General features: G+C 37.3%; 1 protein-coding gene across 50 annotated transcripts in view; it reads left to right on the top strand.

Annotated features, from left to right (window-relative positions):
- RIMS1 (regulating synaptic membrane exocytosis 1) overlaps positions 1-14,046 on the top strand; it is a 472,981-nt gene that overhangs the window by 353,072 nt on the left and 105,863 nt on the right. For 36 of the 50 annotated variants that reach the window (XM_060168256.1, XM_060168238.1, XM_060168237.1 and 33 more), the window contains one exon: positions 4,755-4,867. In XM_060168256.1, the coding sequence (XP_060024239.1) occupies positions 4,755-4,867 (113 nt within the window). Of the gene's footprint in view, positions 1-3,513; positions 3,697-4,754; positions 4,868-8,811; positions 8,842-14,046 lie in introns of all 50 variants that reach the window. The other 14 variants (XM_060168204.1, XM_060168240.1, XM_060168208.1 and 11 more) reach the window with 3 other exon arrangements.

The raw sequence follows: 14,046 nt of genomic DNA, 5'->3' as shown, positions 1-14,046 counted from the left end.
GAATTTGCTGCGATGATCATACTTTTTGAAGGTCCTTGGTTTGGCCTCCAAAATTTTGACCTTTTGAGAAACAGACTTGTAAGAAAATATTTTGAAAGATATGGTAACCAGTTCTAGATAGAAGAAAGGCAGAACCTGCTTCTGACTTCGGTGCCTCACCATTGCAATAGAGCTTCAGACCCTCTGAAGAAGCTCCTTAGTAAATAAAAGTGTAACTTTTCACCCTCATGTGAGTTGAGCTTTGTGGATTGCTGGAACCACTGCACGTCCTGTTCTGGGGTCTTTTCTTCTTGTGGAACTTGCTCTCTGCATCCTAACTGGGGGATGTGGGGTAACAACTGGTATTTAGAATTGCTTGCCTATGCATTTTATGTTGTGCTGACACTCCGGAAAAAAGTCCGTGTAAGCCTGAAATGGCCATGACGGGAGGAACCATGGTGACCTTAAATACCACATGCATGTCTGTCCTTTAACAAGTAATTTAAAAAAAAAAAAGAACTCTATTTTTAAGCCGCAATAGAAGCAATTCACTGCACATCTGTTTGCAGCAACAGAAATGTCTAACAACCTAAGGTTTTGGTGGGAAATGTGTTTTACTTAAGTTCAAGTCACAACACCTAAGACTTTAGGTGAAGAGAGAAGGCGTAGGTTGAACTCAGCGGTAAATATTTAGCAATGGGTTTGGAGATGGTGAACTGGAGTCATAGGTTGGAATTCATACTTTGCTCTAGAACCCTCATTATTTTTGTTTCAAAATATATTATGTATAGACATAAAAAGCAGAGTAGATGTTCAATTAAATACCATTTTCCGTATATTTTGTTCCTATAAACTCTCAAAAAAGGATTCTATTAAATCTTGTCAAGCAATTTGACACCTGCTCATATATTTATATTTTGTTTTACAAGATTAGCAATACATCCAGGGATGTGAAATTACCATGTTTCATCTCATGATATAGAAACCAATCCTGTCTCAAAGGCAGAAAAGGGAGCAGCGTTGGAGCTTCATAGACCTGCGTGGGTCCCGCCTTTATCATGTTAGCTCTTTGCCCATTTGCAAGTCACTCTGTGACCCCCAGTTTTTCCATCTATAAAATAGGAACAATAGCACTTCTTAGAGCTGTTGTGAGAATGCAAAACAAAAAAGGACACGTGTGTAGGTATGTGGTATGCATGCATACACACACACGTCTAGACACGCACATACACACCAGTGGCTGGCATGTGTAGACGGCGCCATGTGGATGCCCAGTGAGAATAGCTGTTACCGTCATTCTCCTTCTCTCTCACTCACTCCCCGCTCCACTCCTTAACGTGCTGGTTTTTGATCTCTTTCCCTCCGACACCCTTACATCCTTAGCACATGCCATTTCATCGAAAAGCCTGGATTCTCTCACGTTTCACTCCTGAACCTCAGCATTTCTTGAATAACCCTCCTTTCCTCTTGTCTGAAACAAACTCTACTTGTTTCCACCTTCTCTTTCTTCAAAGCCTTGCTCGTCTCTCTCCAGCCTCTGCATTTTCACTTTCCTCCGTTTCCCCTCCTGTGATCCAGCCCTGCTGCCACGTTCCTCGGTTTTCCTCAGACAGAGTGGTTTCTTTGTCCCCCCTTGGGTCCACGCTTTCATATTGGTCATCGTTTGGCTGGTGGCAGGAACTGTTTTGTTATTGAGGGACTTTTAGCTTGTGTCAAAGGAGAAACAGCCCTGGGGCAAAATGATTAACCCCCAACAGGATGCACTGTTCTCGGCCCTACAAGCTCGTGGCTTGGGAAGATCTGTGTAACATTCAGCTAGAAAGCCACTTATTTGCCTTTCAAATTGCTTTTTATATTTGTTCCATTTAGTTTGGGGCCACATAAGGCCCCCCTAAATTATTCACATTTCAGGTTGCAATTAAGAAGTCCTTTTAGTGCTTACGAATTGCATTAAGAAATGAAGTAAAATTTTAGTGAAATTGCAAGATCCATGAATTTTCTCAGGACTAGGGTAAAAACTGTACTATCCAACTTTCAAAGCAAGTATTTTCAAGTGTATTTTGTACAAGGAGTGCTGAAGTTTATTCTCATGATAATGGCTTTTAAAGAGTAATAGATAGAAACTCATTATTTATCGTTAGAAAGGACTTCATCACACCTTGGTCCTTCCCACATAAATTAATTCTGTAGAGTTGAGTTCATGTGAGAAGGCAATCCAGATGGAATGAACAGTTTTAATATGTGTGGTCAGTCCTTTCTTCTATTCATTTTGAAATCGAAGTGACCGTCCAGGTTTCGGGATCTGCCTTAGGGGCTGATAAAGCATTAATCCAGAGCTCGATAAAATAAAATGCACATTAAAGACCTAAGCTGTACCTTTTTATGCCCTAAAATATGACATTTTCCCATTTTATTCTTTGGAAATAGAGGAGATATCCTGAATCAAAATAATTATACCTGTGAAAATCATTCTACTTGAGAAAAATTGTCAATCTGTATACAAGTTGAATAAATCACTCAATAATTAATGTACTTCCTGTGATCAGTATGGATTCTTGACTCTCACACACTTTAAATTACTTAATCGAATTTTATAGCATTGTTTTCAAAAGGATGAAGTGTTATTTCTTGGCTTCTGTCACTATGAAAAGTAATACAGATTAGGTATTTTAAATGTGCATTTTATTTAAAATACGTACTGAAAATGTTGAAAAAAGCAAAAACATGTGTCTGCTTTAAACAAGCATATATATATATATACATATATATATAGTCACATATAAAAATCAGTTTTTAATTATTGGTCCTTAATTCGGAAATTGGCTTCATAATAATTTTGAACACTATATTAAGGTAGCTGTCAATGTATGGACAAATATCTTTTCAGCTACTTTTATACATCAAAGGACATATTTTTATCCATATTTCAGCCATCTGCATTTAGTCAGTTCAAAAATGAAGCATTACCCGTCTTACTTCATCATTTTAATTTGTTGGTCTACTTAAATCAACCTTAGAAGACAGCTTCCCTTTGCTACCTATTTGGTATGGACTTCCCTATTGCAGAGATAAATTATGAACATTGTAAAAGTACACACAGAACTCACCAGTGCATTGCTTCTTCTGGAAGGCAAGTGCTTGAAGTGTCCCTGAGTTCACTGTCCTGACTGTGTTCACTCATTCAAATCCAGATCTCTCTACTGAGCTCTTGTTCTCTGTGCTGCTGTGTTCTAGGCACCAGAGATACAGCTCAGTAAGAAACAAGAGACAGAAGTCTTTGCCCCTGTGGGACTTGAGAGGCTTGTTACACTGGAGGAGTCCAGACAGGCCCGCTCAGAACCACCAGGCGTGCACGTTCGCGATAACGCATCAGTTTGATGTGAGGTCCATTTCAGTAACTGTGTGATGGGTTTGCTCCTGGGTTTTAAAATCACTGTCTTGTAAGAGTAACCAGGTTTTCCTTGGACAGATGTGCTGGTATCAAAGTGGATGTGACCTGCTGACTGAAGATCTTTTCTGACCCTAATGTTTTAGGGTTCTCCCACCATGTCTTTCTAGAAGGGGATACGCAGCCCCGAGAGCGACTGATCAGCTAGTCCTTAGGGGAAAACATCCCGCTCGCTCCCGCTCGAGTGAGCACCCTAGTGTCAGAACACTGTGTTCTATGCACCACCTTGCCCCTGGAGGGTCGGCGCCACCTTCTCCGCTCCTGACAAGGTCGCTGTTCCGTGTCTGCCTCTGGGTCTTGGTGTGGTGTTGTACCTTCCTGAGCTCTTGACACTGTCGCTCATTATGACACCATAGTTCTTAATCCTTTCTTTGTGGCACTTAACCTCTCCACACCCTCCCTTACCTGCATCTACCTTCACTGTGCTGGTGGTATTCTCTTCTATACTTCCTGCCAACTAGCCATCATCGAAAATTAAATCTGCCTGTGTTATGTCCTTCCATCTGTTTGTGGCATATTCATATATATATATATTTTAAATTATGTGAAATTCTGTATAAGAAATTACCTGGAATTAAATGTGTACTTGCTTTAACAAGTGTAAGAGGAATTAGAAAAAAAAATTGAAAACTTTCATCTTTGTTCAGTAAAAGCTGAGAGTGTTTTAAAGTTCTTCAGTTAAAAAAAAAAAGTTTGAATGCCAGCAGATGGAGGTCAGCTTACTTCCGTACAATAGTGACATATCTTCACGCTTCTTAAATTTGTATTTGTAGTTTTGATCTTTTCACCAGGATAGTTCATAGCATGTGCCCAAGGTTATTTTTATAAATACCTTTTCAGATTTTTCCTATTTAAACATAAAGTGCAAGGGAATGGTAATTTATAAAAGTCTGCAGCCAGAACTATTCTTATCACTTATATGGATTTAATTGTAGCAATATAGGCAACAGCCTTTCCTAAATCATTTACCCATGTTGTTAAGATTCATAGGCTGTGAGTAGATATACTAGGTCCAGCACTACCAAAAATGGATAACTTAACAGAAAGTCACAACTTCATAGAAAGTTAATGAAAAGAAGTACGTTCCCTTCTGCCCAGTTCAGGAATTCATTCTGCAGAACTCTACGTGGCAGACATTTCCCTGTCTCTTGTAGCCCCTTTTGGTAATATTCCTTTTACACACATCATAAAAAGGACTTGATTTTGCTTCCAAAGGCCCAGGTAGGGGTTTTATGTCTGTTTTAAGAGGAACAGTAGGAAGGAAGAGATCCTTGTCAGGCCCTTTGGGATTTCATCGTTTCGTTTGCCCTGCTTCTTCTCCCCACAGAGTGCACCGGCAGGCCAGCCCGACGCGGTCCCCGCCCGCAGACACAGCCTTTGGCAGCCCTCGGGGCAGGCAGCTCCCACAAGTGCCAGGGAGGAGCGGCAGTGCAGAACAAGGTATCCATAGAGAGAGCACTGACAAAATCTCGGATTTGAGAGCCACCTCTTTTTATACTCCTTCTATTGAGAGAATAGTATCTTGATGATACGTAGTGTGATGAATCCTAAGAAGTCAAGTGTCTTAGAGTTTTATTCCCGGCACCAAGTTATAACAGTTCGTGGCCTATGTGCTGTTTTTGCTGAATGAGTGAATGAATGAATTTTAGATGGTCAATTAAAAGAACAGACTGAGCCCTAGAGATACCTTTTCCAAAGGTGCAAAGGAAGAAAATAAAACTTTAAAAACCTCAGTACCATGTGGTATTTTATGTGTTAAAGGAAGACGTTTTTAACCTTGTTTTAAAAATGTTTTTAAATGAGGCAATCGTATTGAAGGCTCTGCTAGTGTTTTTTTTTTTAATTTACCTGCAATACCTTGCATTTTTTTATAGAAGTTTGATGGTGAAAAACTGGCTTAGAACACACATTTGAGTGTTTTTTAACAGTTAACATCACTTAAATTTCCCTTATTTTAAGCATGTACACATTGTGTTTTATCTTCCTAGAAAGAGAGATGTTGGGGGGTGGGCAGGTTTTAGTGGAAATTAAATTCACTAAGCTACCTGGCCTAAGAGGATTTAAATACCAGGTTAAAAGGGTCACTGTTTTCTTCATGTGACCCAAGGTGCTATCCCATTTCTCAGTAAGTGAAATGATTTGCTATCGGTAAATGTTATCACATAAATATTACCAGAGATTTGTTAAGCAGTTTAGTGAAGTACTGTTTAATTGGGGGTTGTAATATGAATGCAGTGGACTTCTATTTAAATCATGTATGGAAACTCTTCATCCCTATGAAACAACTGAAAGGTTAACATTTTGCATATTTTTCTCAACAGTGTTGGTTGTTTCTGATGTAAAACTTGTATATTTCCTTCTGTACTGAGGGTGCTGGGTATGTGTTTTACTCACGCAAAGAGCTTTACTGAATGTATCACCGAAGTGTTAGTGGTCTAAGAAGATAAATACATTGTTTCAAAAACTGATCAGGCAGAGTTTGTACACAGAGTACTTGGTTATAGAAAAATTAGTGTAGATTTGAGAAGTATCAGTATATTGACACAAAAATGCTGCTACAGTAAACTCTGGATTTGTATTATTTTTTAAAATCATATATCCTGTTGATATATCATACTTTAGTATTCAGGGTCATTATAAGGGTATTCATTTACTTAATCAGGAAAATATGAGGCTATGTGAAACTCTGACTTTCTTTTCTGAAATAACCATGAATTCTTTGGAATTCTCAGTTCATGTGTTTAACAGACTTTCTCTTATCTGGGAACATTTTGAGAAGATAATTCATAATTAATGTTATTAAGACTGTAATTAGCAGTAGCCTAGATGAAATTGTTTTAAAATTTATTTTTTTAAATTTGGTGTTTATTTAACTTATCCATTCATGAACTCCTGTTGCACAACTAAAAGAACTACAGGTTCTAGTGTTCTGCTACAAACTCAGTGTTACTGGCCATAGAGTGCCAAAGATTGATATCCAAAAAGTCATTTGTTTCTAAAATTCTTTGCATTTCCTCCAGTTGCTAAAACACTTCCGGTTCAAAAGTATATAACGGTACTGCATATAACGCTCATATAGTGAGATTATAGTTTTATTATTCTGTAGAAATAAGAATTGCTTCTACAAAGTCAGATGGATTGTGTGCTGGACTTTGGTTTTTATAAAAGCTCATGTTCTGTTGTTGATATCAGTCAACATTACTGTTTATGATATTCGTATTCACAGTTGTCTTTCAGAGAAATCACCAATTTGTAAAGATTGAATTGAGGTGGGAAGAAAGGAGTGACTGAGGATGAAATTGGTGGAGTTATTTTGATAGTTAATATCACAAGTACATTCCTAAACACTTGCTACTTGAGGTTCCTGAAGTTTATCATCTTAAGAGTCATATAGATACAACCTTTAAAATATGACAACGAACATGTATTATTGTAACTATGTGTTCTTCTATAATTAAAATGGATCTGGTTTACTGTGTGATAATACTATGTGCTTTGGGGTGTTTGGTAAATGATGATACTGTCCTCCTTCGTCTTATTATGGATCTATTTCAAGCTGAACAGTTTACATGACATCTTTGTGTGTCCTAGAATATGTTTTTAAAAGTAAACTTCTAATTTGATTCATGGATTAGACAGAATTTAGCTGTTGTCTAATCCATTTGAGATGGATTTCATTGATGCTCTTAGGGCTGTGGAATCATGTCATGTTTTTCTTTCCATATTATATGTTAAAATTTACTTCTGTCTGCCATGAAGACTGATACAGAATGCAGCTTACTTGCAGTCAGTGAAAGTTCTACCGCACTTGACTTCTTTCCAGTTTTCTTTTATGTATATTTGTGGGTTTTTTTTTTAATTTTTAACAAAGGGTAATTTTCTTTTTTAAAAAAGATAACTGAGTTGATAAGCAGTTGTTGGTTAGGAGCAAACATTTCAAATGGTTTAGATTCCTGAATAGTGATACAACTTCCTGATGAACTTATAAAATAATTTTATTCATACACAGTTTCTGGTTACAATTATCTACATTATTTTGTTTAGGATCCATAGATTGTTTGCATGCTTCTTGTTTGGTTTTTTTTTTCTTGTAATTCAATTTTACTACTCTCTCCTTGTGCGATAAAACAATTTATATTATTTTAAAAGCTAACATATAATTTGAAAAGATACACTTAATTTTTGAAAAAGTATTTTAATGTTTCTTTTAAAAATTAGTAATGCTAGCCTATTTGCTACACGGAATCTGATTATGTTGAAGTATAGTTAGGGAAAAAGAAGAGGTGTGATAACAATGCAGATTTTGAGATAAAGTCGCTAAAAAGTAGCCTTAAAGTTTAGGTAACTCAAATGGTATGTGATAATTGAGAGCAAAAACTTTCAGGAAATTCCTCTGGGTATGTTCCAATGTTGTATTACAATGTAGCCCTTAGGTAGAGTGAGACTGAAAGCAACATAATTGGTTGCATAAAAATGTATGGTTTTCTGAAACCAACCAAGTGATTTTTGCGTGTGTGTGCAACCTAGTTGTCTTTTTTAAGAGGACGTATTTAAAGATCATTCATAAACTATAAACTAACACTTGATGTGCCAGTTATGTTTTATGTGTTCTGTTATTAATTCTGCTACCTAGAACTAATGGCACTCCCCTTCAAAATATCTAGATAGGCCATTATTTCTCAGTAAATGGTGCACCAACAAGGAGGCAGAGAAAGGCTTAAGAAATGTCTGAGAAATACAGTCTGCAAAGAACAATTTCACTTTGAGATATTTTAATATAATTACAGTAATTTGAGAAGGAAGAAAGGATTACTTAATTTAAAATATATTTTTTTCCAGGTGGAAAATGTTCCTGAATATTTTCCACAGTGAAGAGAAAATGCCTACTATCTAGCAAAAACATGGAATTTATTTTTTTATTATATGCTTTTTCAATTATCTGAAATGCTGTCATTTTTTAAATGAAAATGTTAGTTATGAACGTTAAATATGCTTTTAAGTACATTTACAATAAAAAGTCACAATGGATTAAGGTTAAAATGTCTTAGTAAAGCGAGTGCTGTAATACTTTGCAATTCTTCAAAGGCAAGAAAAAAATAACACAAGATATACTTTTCAAATGCCAAGTATACAATATTAATTCCCCAATGTTTCTGTTTTTATTTAAAATCTTTAAATTGTTGCATTCATTCTTTCTTTGATTGATTTTAGTACCATATTGGAGATTTCCTCATGGTTTCTCATTGCAGTTTACCATGTCACATTATATGTTACGTATTTTTGTTATTCATGCCGTTGTGTTGATTCACATTTCCATGTCTAACTATAAATTTGCTGATTTCTTTCTTTTGTTTCCATCATTATGTGCATTTAATTCATTGAAGAACAAGAAAAATATAACTCATCCACAAAAGGTAAATATTAATGTAACTTTTTTAACAATTTAATATTGTTCCTTTTCTCTCATAGTATATGAGTTATCTAACTGTATTTATTGAAATAATGAGCCAAACTATTTAACAGATAGCTTTTTCCATGCAGTGATTTGGAAAGGCATTTGGTATTAACCGTTTTGTATGGTGAGCAGTTCACATCAAAGAGGAGAAGATTAAAATTAAGAGTATTTTTGCTTCAAAATGTATTTATCCACACTGACAACTAGAAAACGATTCTCTTTGGAAAAGAATAGCATATTTGTGATATGTTTTTGTTTATTTGCATTCCCCTGCTCTCATAGATAAAGGGTTTAAGTCTTACCTTCTGTGGTGCAAAGGAATAGAAAATCCTTGGGTTTTCCTTCTAGATAGCAGCAACCTTATGGCGTATTTGGCCCGCTGCAGTCATGCATCTGGGAAGTAGCTGCCGGGATGCTACTCCTCTTGGCCTCAGGAGGGTTAGAACACCCATCAGTTCTTTCTTACTGAGGGACACAGGAGGGAAACCGTTCAGCCTGCTGTGTCGGCACCTTGCTGACCTGCCTTGTGGTCCTTGGATCACATTTGATGTTTGTTCTTTGGACTTGAGTCCCACGTAGATGCAGACCTCCTCCGACTGTCTTGGGCCACCCTATTTGGTGTTACTGTTGGCTTGATAATTAAATATTTGAATAGGAGTTTTCAGCTTAATGAAATAATATTAACAATATTAAAAAGTTATATAATGCTACATAATTTAATAAAAGTATTTACTCAATATTTATAGATTCGTGATTGAGTTAATTTGTTGCCCATAGTAACCCTCAGAGTTAGTCCTGAGAGGGCCATCATCCTTATTTTATGAAAGGTAAAACTCAGATTGAGAGACATTAAGAGACTTGCCCATTCATACTGGTGATGTGACCTAGACTGCAAGCCCAGGGCTCTTGCTTTGGACCTCCTTCCTCTATACTTTAGTGCATCCGATTTTAATAGGCACAAATCCCAAACATATATCCCTAACTCCGAGTAGATTGAGGTATGTGTTACGTCTCTCAGTGTCATAGATAGAAAATGGGAGATAATATTCAATTACTTATATCAGTTTGAATTTATAAACATATATTTATTTTCTGGCGCATAACACATATTCTGGCAAAGTCTGACATACTAGGCAATAAATAGATATTAATAAAAATCAAATGTTATTCATTGAGATCCAGATGCTTTGGTCCCTAGGTTTTACATAGATTTCTGGCTCTCTTGCATTTTTAACTCAGGTATCAGAAACACAAATTTAGGTTAAGTAGTACAAAAATGGCCAATACATTGGTACTTATATTCAGAAGAACTTATTTAGATTTGCAAGATAAATTTTAGTTTGCTAAAAGCATTAAATTTTATGTTGGAGATGGGTCATGAGCTCATTCATTTAGCCAAAAGGAAGAGAAATGTAATAATTCTTCATCTGGAGAGCTCTTCCTTCTATATTATTACTAGCCAAAAGCTATAATTTGCTGATCAAAACAAAACAGAAATCATGGGTTGTAGAACCTCAGGTGTATGAAGCGTGCCCCTTTACAGCCTCGCTACACAGCGCATCAGGTCGTTGCGTTTTAACAAGGTCACTGTGTCCTGGCTGAGATGTGCCATCACTGTACCAAGTCTGCCTTGGACACAGGGTGTGGATAAGCTTCAACGGGATGCACCCCAGGGCTGAAAACCACCAAAGAGGCGCATCGCCAAATGCCGCCGGGAAGGCAGAGAGCAGCCCAGGATGCTGTACCTTCCCCCTTGGGATTTAAGGGAGCACAGCTTAGCAGGAAAAGCTTGGGAAGCCAGGAAAAGACAGAAGCAAATTCAAGAGATTTCTTTAGAGTCAAATTTTAGACTCACCTGCCCCATAGCAAAGAAAACGTTTTGTTTTGCATAGAAACCCTGCTGCTGTGAGCTGATCTTTTCTGGGGTCGCTCATATTGGAGAATTGAGTTATCTTGAGTGTTCCCTGGGTGATGGGGCCTGGCCCAGCCATGCTGAGCTAACGGCACAGGCCACCGACCCCTAGGGAGAGTTGGTTTTTGATGAATTGAAGACGAACTTGTAAGATGTTCCCAGTTCGTTGAGGCTTACGAGGTTTCACAAGATGCAAGATTTTCAGTGTTAAAACCAGGACAGCTCTGGGCGAACTGGGAAGGTTGGTGCCCCTCACTGTAGGGAACCACTATGTAATTGTACAGCATGTTTTGCAAAGCACTTCCAGCGAGGTATAAAATACCGTGAACATTTTTAACGGTAGATGGAATTTCTAGGGCACTTCCTCTATGTCAGTGACTTGACTGAGCATGTCAGGTATTCATCTCATATTTGTACAACCACCTGAGACATAACTCTTCACATCCTCATTTGCCAATGGAGGAAAGCTGAAGCTTAGAGAGATGCGAAACCTGGCCCTGTGTCAGTCTTCATTTGGGAAGTGGTAGGACAGGGAACCGGGCTCGAGCCTCACTCCAGAGACCTCGTTCTGAACCACTCTGATAGGCAGCCTCTCCCACATTCGGCATTGACCGAGCACCCACTGTGCATCAATACCACGTAATTACGGTAATAACCTGGGCACAGCCCTAAGGAAGGTGTGATGACTCCCTTTATAGAAAGAGGGCACAGGGGTTACGAGGTCACCCACAGTAGCAAAGCTGCTATAGGACAGAGCTGGACAGTGACCCCACGGCCCGTGTTCTGTCCCCTGCCTCGTGTCACTGTCACATCTTACACTCACAGCACCGGCAGGCCCTCTTAGGGGCCCTACCTCCCCCGGTGACCTGATTTGGGGCCGCGCGTCTGAATCTTCCAATCCCTGGCGTGCTCTTCAGGTGAAGCTTGCGCCTTGAGAACAGGAAGCCAGTGTATTTGGACAAAGATAACACAGATTTTGGGCTGAAAAGTTAACTGAGGAAATAGAAATATTCCTAGCAGGTTATTTACCCTTTACCTCCCCCTTTTATGTTGGAAACTAGTAGACCCTATCTTTTTAGGATTCACAGACTGTTTTATAGGCATATTTGAAATCATTCATTCTAAAAGTAAGCCAATTTTTCCCTCTCTGCTACATTTCTTGGACAGTTTTAAAGAGCCCATGAATGTAGTTTGGGGGCATCGAAATAATGATATAAGAAGATCAAAACAGAACCAGAAATTAAATGACTTCAAGGTGAGAAAAAATGTTATTATCATAATAAATTTCTAATTTATATGCCTTTAAGATAGTATTTCTTAAGTGCATTAACTTTTTGCCTTTTGGAAGCAATTTGGAATCATAACAAAACACATTATACTGCCTTTTCTACAAATATGAATTCCCTTTATCATAAAAAATGTGTAATTTACACACACACAGAATGAAAGGCAGAGTTCAAGTGACTAAACGGTTTAAACAGGAATAAAGAGCAATTTGCACCTGTTGCGTTTTGTTTTCCTGTTTTCGCTAATAAAATATATAATAATTATTGCAACCAGGCCACTTAAGAGTTATCTCTAGTCAACTGAATTTTTAAACTTCTATTAAACAAATGCTCAAATAAATTACCCATATCTTCTTTTTGAAATGTTGACAAGAGCAGTTTGAATGTTAAGTCATGCAAAATGTAATTTTTATGGAGCTATTAGCATGAACCTTAATTAGGTGTAATTCATATTAAAAAGTAAAAATCATTTTAATAATTTTCTGTTACGTTATTTATTGTTTAAGTAGTTGCACCCTTAGTAGTATACCATGGTTATGAAACATGTTATAGGAAAATATTATGCAACTTGACTTTTGCCAAAATAAGTAAACTAATTTGTATGTATATTCTTTACAGGCAGCATTTTTTAACTGTCATTAAGTAGAAAAGGATTCCAACTTTATTCACATTTTTCTTAGATGCATACTGAGTAGGTGCATATGACCCAGGTGATTCATTTGTTGTTATTGTGCATTAAGATTTCAAGTTCCTTAACCTTCTAGGGCTTTGCTTTTCCTGAACACTTACTATGAATATTCATGAATGTTTATTCATAAATATTTAGAGCTCCATTAGTAAAAGTGTCTAATTGATCCATTTCTCTTTTTGTCACAAACCCAGAACTATGGTTGTCATTCTAGCCTTCCCTTTAAACTTTAGGGACGTAGTAAAGCGACCCATGTAAAACAGTTCCAAATTCTCGGTTTTGACCCTTTTTTTCCATTCCGCTGATTCAAATGTGAATATTTATAATAGTAGTAAAGACTTTTAAAACTTCAAAGTATTTAACACTTAAATCAGCCAATGGTCAAATTGTCAGATATGCCCCCTTGAGGGAGAACATCGTTGCCCCTTCCTCCCTGGGGTCTGTGGGTCGTGCAGGAGAGGATGCTGAGAAAAGGCTGATATCTAGCCATGAACAGACTCTTTGATTTTTCTCCTCTAAAGCTGTACATTTCCCCTAAATATCGTACATTTTTTTTGCAAGCTTTAAAATTTGTAAACACTTTTTACAGAAAAGAAGGGAAGAGACATTGAATTTAGTAGTTATGCCACATTGAGCCTTTCAAGATAGATTCTGTTGCCATCAGAATTGGAATAATGAAAAATGATGGATAAACGTATTAGAGATACAGGGGATAAACAACACGACCCCTTGGGGAGTGAGTCTGTTATTCCCCGAGAAACCTTAATTCCATGGACTACTCTGCATGCTGAGTGTGTTCTAAGCAGTGCCTCGTAAGGAGGACGGTGCTCTCTTTCAAGACGGAAATACATTTAAAAACTGTTTACTACATCTGTAACTCTATTTCTGCTTTGTAGATAAGTTCATTTGTACCCTTTTTTTAGATTCCACATATAAGCGTTATCACGTGACATTTGACTCTCTCTGACTACTCAGTATGACAATCTCTAGGTCCATCCATGTTGCTGCATGTGGCGTTATTTCGGGGAGGGATAAATTAGGAGAGTGGGATTGACATATACAAACTACTATACGTAAGATAACTAACAAAGACCTACTACTGTATAGCACAGGGAACTCTACTCAATACTCTGTAATGGCCTATATGGGAAAAGAATCTTAAAAAGAGTGGATATACGTGTATGTATAACTGATCCACTTTGCTGTACACTTGAAACTAACACATTGTAAATACTCCAATAAAAATTCTAAAAAATGAATCAAAACAAAAATAAAAGC

This window comes from Lagenorhynchus albirostris, chromosome 12 (genome assembly GCF_949774975.1).
Source record: "Lagenorhynchus albirostris chromosome 12, mLagAlb1.1, whole genome shotgun sequence".
NCBI lineage: Eukaryota > Metazoa > Chordata > Mammalia > Artiodactyla > Delphinidae > Lagenorhynchus > Lagenorhynchus albirostris.
Note: the sequence above shows the minus strand (reverse complement) of the source record. Positions and strands in the feature narration are given on the sequence as shown.